General features: G+C 53.5%; 1 protein-coding gene across 1 annotated transcript; it reads left to right on the forward strand.

Annotated features, from left to right (window-relative positions):
• Positions 1-1750: 1750 nt before the first annotated feature.
• On the forward strand, positions 1751-3999 carry LOC124701792 (3-ketoacyl-CoA synthase 6-like). The gene is made up of 2 exons (XM_047233889.1): positions 1751-2661; positions 2779-3999. The coding sequence occupies exons 1-2, from the start codon at positions 1945-1947 to the stop codon at positions 3550-3552; spliced, it is 1491 nt and encodes a 496-aa protein (XP_047089845.1). The 5' UTR covers positions 1751-1944; the 3' UTR covers positions 3553-3999.
• The last annotated feature ends 1857 nt before the right edge of the window (positions 4000-5856 follow it).

The following is a 5856-nucleotide window of genomic DNA, read 5'->3' on the forward strand; positions in this document are numbered from 1 at the left end:
CCAGAGAGCCCTTTATGATGGTTTACCGATCTTGCTCCAGGAATGCTTTAATTGTGCAAGCAGAAGGTACCAACAGAGGAGTAATTTGCACATGTTGTCTCGGACAGGTGTCATCGAGGCGACTCGCAGATGCATGCAAGGGAGCCCATTCATCATCAGCCCAATTACTACATGTCTTGCCAGTTTTGCCATACCAGGCAAAAGGGAAATTACCACGACCGATATACTACCACTGCGTCTCCGTTCTCTGAACCAAGTAAAAAAAAAACGGAAATGCAGGGGTGTTGACATTCATTCAGAATTTAGAAATGGCCGATGTGACTGCCGGGTGCTTAGCTCATTCATACTAGTACGGATCAGCTGTTTAGAGAAATTAGGAGTGACTGTTGAGCTACTAACTCACTGTTAGTCTGTGTTTGATCATCAGATGTACGTTGTGATAGAAGCAACATGACGCCATTCTTTGGACATTATATCCACTATACTGCTATAGGCTGAATAACTACCTTATTAGATTCCGTGGCTCCGTGCCTGCGCTCACTTTTATCTTTTTTGTCACTTTCCAAGTCATATTTGCAGCTCTCACGGGTACTATCGGGCAAGCAAGCCATGTAGTAGGTCACTGATTTGACAAAAAATGATTACAGATATATACAACTAATAATGTCTGTTTCGTGTGCACCTCGCAAGAGCTTTGTAGATTACCCAAACGTCTAATACTGTAAAACCTCCTAAATCACTCCGCATACATTAACCGCCGATTCAAGTTCCAATTTTTTCTACTCTCTTCTATCCATAACAAATGTTACGGTGTTAGAAGAATCACGACAATTATTATGAATCAGAGAGAGTACAAAATTGGGGGTCGCGTGGCCCATTTGATCAAGTAGAAGTCACCCGAAGCTGGCGCTAAGCAACGCATTTCACAATCGCATATCCGAAAACTTAGGAAATGTTTTCCTAGGGCATCCTGTACGAGGACGATTTAAGGCGATCATTGCTTTTGCCATCGGCCGATGTTGCCGCTGTTGGTTCCCTGCCCTCCGCCGGCCGCCATGGCGGCTGGAGGGTGGGGGTGGACCTCAAATTGGATGACCCGCCCTCGTAGGGTCTTCAAGTTCTTTGCTTACAGTGAAGGGGCATTGGTGGCGACGAGAATAAAGGTACTTTAGCCCACCCCATATCGGTGTTCTTCTCTGGAGGAGCGGTGGAGGGAATGATGTGTTGGAGTATTGGTGTCATCAAATTTCGCTTTTGTACGAAGAAACTTGGCCAGGTACCGATTCATCAGGGAACTTGCAAGTTTGGTGTCCCCATCTCCATGTAGTCGGAGGTGGGATCATCTCCTAGCCTCCCTCGGTGCTAGCTTCTTAGGGAAGGCGACCTCTGGAGATCATGGTCGCCGGCATCTTGTAATCTACGTCGACACGACTTCTCAGCTGCTGCCTTCTACAATCATCTCAAAAAATTTAGGCTTTCTCTGACACGAGCTTTTTGATACACCGGACGATGGTTACAGAGGAAGATGGTACTGTAGAAGCAAGGATCCGTTTGACCATGTGTGAGTGCGAGTGAGGCAGGCAGCGCTCCTAGTGGCCAGCCAATCCAGCTCCCGAGCTCACTCTCCGGTTGGTGGCGGTAGCCAGTCTCCTCATTTAAACTGCCCATCTGCCCCCGGCCCTCTCCTTGCCACTATAAACCCCACCACGCCACCACCTCCTCTGCAGCAAGCAACTCAACCGCACCCCACGCCAACAATACACACCCTGCGCTGCCCTGCCCTCCGCACGCATCCAACATACCTACGTCGTCGACTCGCCAAAGCCCAGTGCGTACGCCGCACAAAGAGGCAGCCGATCGAGAGAGAGCCGTGTCGTGCCGTGCCGTGCTGGTACGGGCCGGGGAGGGAGGCGAGCGAGTGCGTGCATAAGCAGCGCATCGATCATGCCGAGCGCGCCGGGGAGCGGCTTCTCCGGGTCGGTCAGCCTCAAGTACGTGAAGCTGGGCTACCAGTACCTGGTGAACCACTTCCTCACCATCCTCCTCCTCCCCGTCATGGCCGCCGCCGCGCTCGAGCTCGTCCGCCTCGGCCCCGACGAGCTGCTCTCCCTCTGGCGCTCCCTCCACTTCGACCTCGTCCACATCCTCTGCTCCGCCTTCCTCCTCGTCTTCGTCGCCACCGTCTACTTCATGTCCCGCCCGCGCCCCGTCTACCTCGTCGACTACTGCTGCTACAAGCCCTCCCCGAGCTTCCGGGTCCCCTTCACCACCTTCATGGAGCACATCAAGCTCATCAGCAACAACGAGAAGAGCCTCAAGTTCCAGACCCGCATCCTCGAGCGCTCGGGGCTCGGCGAGGAGACCTGCCTCCCGCCCGCCAACCACTACATCCCGCCCAGCCCCAGCATGGAGGCCGCGCGCGCCGAGGCGCAGCTCGTCATCTTCAACGCCATCGACGACCTCGTCCTCCGCACCGGCCTCAAGCCCAAGGACATCGACATCCTCGTCGTCAACTGCAGCCTCTTCTCTCCCACGCCCTCCCTCTCCGCCATGATCATCAACAGGTACAAGCTACGCAGCAACATCCGCAGCTTCAACCTCTCCGGCATGGGATGCAGCGCGGGGCTCATCTCCATCGACCTCGCCCGTGACATGCTACAGGTAACCACCTGCCCTCTTTCTTTAATTTCAACAATTTTTTTTTTCACTACGTACGTTCTGAACTTCTCAGATCAAATTAATTAACTTCTCTCAAAACACATATATACGTACGTGCAGGTGCACCCCAACTCGAACGCGCTGGTCATCTCCACGGAGATCATCACCCCAAACTTCTACCACGGCAGCCGCCGCGACATGCTGCTGCCCAACTGCCTCTTCCGGATGGGCGCGGCGGCGATCCTGCTCTCCAACCGCCGCCGCGAGTCCTCCCGCGCCAAGTACCGTCTGATGCACGTCGTCCGCACCCACAAGGGCGCCGACGACCGGGCCTACCGGTGCGTGTACGAGGAGGAGGACGACGAGGGCCACTCGGGCATCTCGCTCTCCAAGGAGCTCATGGCCATCGCCGGCGAGGCGCTCAAGTCCAACATCACCACCATGGGCCCGCTGGTGCTGCCCATGTCGGAGCAGCTGCTCTTCTTCTTCCGCCTCGTGGGGCGCAAGGTCATCAACAAGCGCTGGAAGCCCTACATCCCGGACTTCAAGCTCGCCTTCGACCACTTCTGCATCCACGCCGGGGGGCGAGCCGTCATCGACGAGCTGCAGAAGAACCTCGACCTGTCGGCGCGCCACGTGGAGGCGTCGCGCATGACGCTGCACCGCTTCGGGAACACCTCCAGCAGCTCGCTCTGGTACGAGCTCGCCTACATCGAGGGCAAGGGACGGATGCGCAAGGGGGACCGCGTCTGGCAGATCGGATTCGGCTCCGGGTTCAAGTGCAACAGCGCCGTCTGGAAGTGCCTCCGCACCGTCAAGACACCCACCGACGGGCCGTGGGACGACTGCATCCACCGCTACCCAGTACACATCCCGGAGGTCGTCAAGCTGTGAAATTGATCTCAGCTCGCCGCCGGCCGGCGCACCCTGCATGTACGTGTCCGGCCCCCAAATTTGGAGCTTTGTGGGGGTGCTAGCTGTTCTTTCTCTTCCCTCCTCTCCTCTCCTCTGTCCATTCTTCTTCTTTTTTTTTCTTTGAATTTCTTTTTCTCTTCGCGCTATAAGTTAAATTAAAAGGGGGGATTAAATCAATACACTCGTGGGATTCGTCACACAAGGACGAGCAGAGACCATTTACAGGAGATTTAATTAGCTACCTATGTTTATATTTATATTGGAGACAGACGTTAACGTGGGCTTACGTGGTTGTTAAATTGTTCCTGCCACCAATTCCACGGGAACTTGTAATCCATAATTGTAACCGGAGTGAAAGGGATATATTGCATGCTCATGATAGGCACTGGCCGGATGAGTCCTGCATTGCCTGTCAATTAAATTCCTGCATTGCCTGTCAATTGAATTCCTTTCAATTGTATAAATATCCATGACTTTTCATTGCATACATTGTCAAAGTATCATTAGTGACTTCATCTTTTATTACTCGGTCGCCGTTGGGATATATCGTAGAGTATTAGCTACTCCATTCCGAAATGTTCAGCCTTTTATTAAAAAAAACTCTTACATTCGGAAACGAAGATAGTGTACTTTCTGGTATATGATGATTATAAAAATACGGATATGATTTTTTTTCTCTGGATCTGTTTTTCTCTTTGATCGCGTTATAAATTTAAATTGAAAGGGCGGACTAAATCAATAGTACTCGTGGAATTCGATCATTTACAGGAGATTTAATTGGCTACTCCTACTCATGCATGATCCACCTTAGTATCTGACGCAAAGGGGGGGGGGGGGGGCGGGGGGGAGGCCGTACAGAACAAAACGAGCTCGATCACCATAATCAGGGATAACCAGGACCAGAAGCAGACACGCGTGGACCAAATGGACCGGCCGGGCGGTTCATATTCTGGTCGCAGCAACTTGCCGGGTGAGTGTAGGTTTTTGTTGAGCGTAGGGTGAGTTTAGGTTCACCCCTGCTACAAGGTACTTTAGCTTAGCCAGACAAAACCAAATCCAAAGCGGTCCTTGCTAGCTACTAGTAGCGGACCAGAACCATTTGTGGAGTAGTAGTAGACGCTGAGACTACTCATAGTGGGAGTAACATAGCTAGTAACATCATACACCCCAATGCATTTTAGTGACATGGCATGGTAATAAATGAAGAAAGAGAGTGAGGTGGTAACTAGCTATGTTACCATAACATCACACTTATCAAGACAAGATGAGTCTACAAATCTAATAAATATAACATGCATGACACCACATATAGTAACTATCCACTATGAAGATAGTAACATAGAGTAGTAACATGCACCATGTTACTACTCTATGTTACTCCCCACTATGACTAGTCTGAGCGTGACTCTGAACTGTATGGTGCCTCCCCTCCCGTGGGGAGTGCCTCGTCGTTCAGTCACCGTGCCGACACCTTGGCCTGACTGTTCGAACCGCGCCGCTCTGTTCTTCCAGTTCAACGGCCTTGCTGCTAGCTGGATCACGCTAGCGCAGAAAATCAAATTCGACGAACGGAGCGCGCTGCGTATTTATGGCAAGCAGCGATCAGCTGATGATGGTGGTGTTGCTGGAACGGCCATGCATGTCGTGGTGGCCATGTGGTCCGGCTCGGCCGCGGTCGAACCGGCCGCGTGCTAGCCCCACGGCGCATGTCTGGCTTGTCTATCTGAATTGCAGCAAACATCGCACGCACGGGTGGCCACTGGCCACAGCCAATGACAGGCATCGATCGGACGCGTCCTAAATGTGAGCGACGCTGATTGTCGGTGCCGGTGCCGGCGAGGCCTGGGTCGTCGCCGCCGGCCGACGACGTGTACGTGAGGGGCAGGTCGGGTGTGGCGTAGCGTGGGATGGGGGGCACCGGCACCGGCAGCACAGGCACAGCACAGCTCGGCGTCGGCTGTCGACGCGGTTGGGCGGCGTTAAATGCGTTGGGCTGGCGCCGGGTGGGTGTTTGTTGGCCGCGCCGAGCTTCCACAGTCCACAGCCATCCCTTCCCTGGCGTTCTCCTCGTTGCCTTTCGCCCGCGCTGCGGTTGGAGCGGAATTGGACGGGGCCGACTGAGAGTTAATGGCGACGCCAACGATTGGCGTCGCTTTTGCTTTTGCTGTGGGGAGGCCGTGCCGCCATGGCGCCATGGAGGTGGGAACAGGAACGCTAGAGGAGGACGGAATTTATTGCTCCATCCGCTAGTGGTTCAGACTTCAGGTCAGAGTTCAGACGCCA

This window comes from Lolium rigidum, chromosome 3 (genome assembly GCF_022539505.1).
Source record: "Lolium rigidum isolate FL_2022 chromosome 3, APGP_CSIRO_Lrig_0.1, whole genome shotgun sequence".
NCBI lineage: Eukaryota > Viridiplantae > Streptophyta > Magnoliopsida > Poales > Poaceae > Lolium > Lolium rigidum.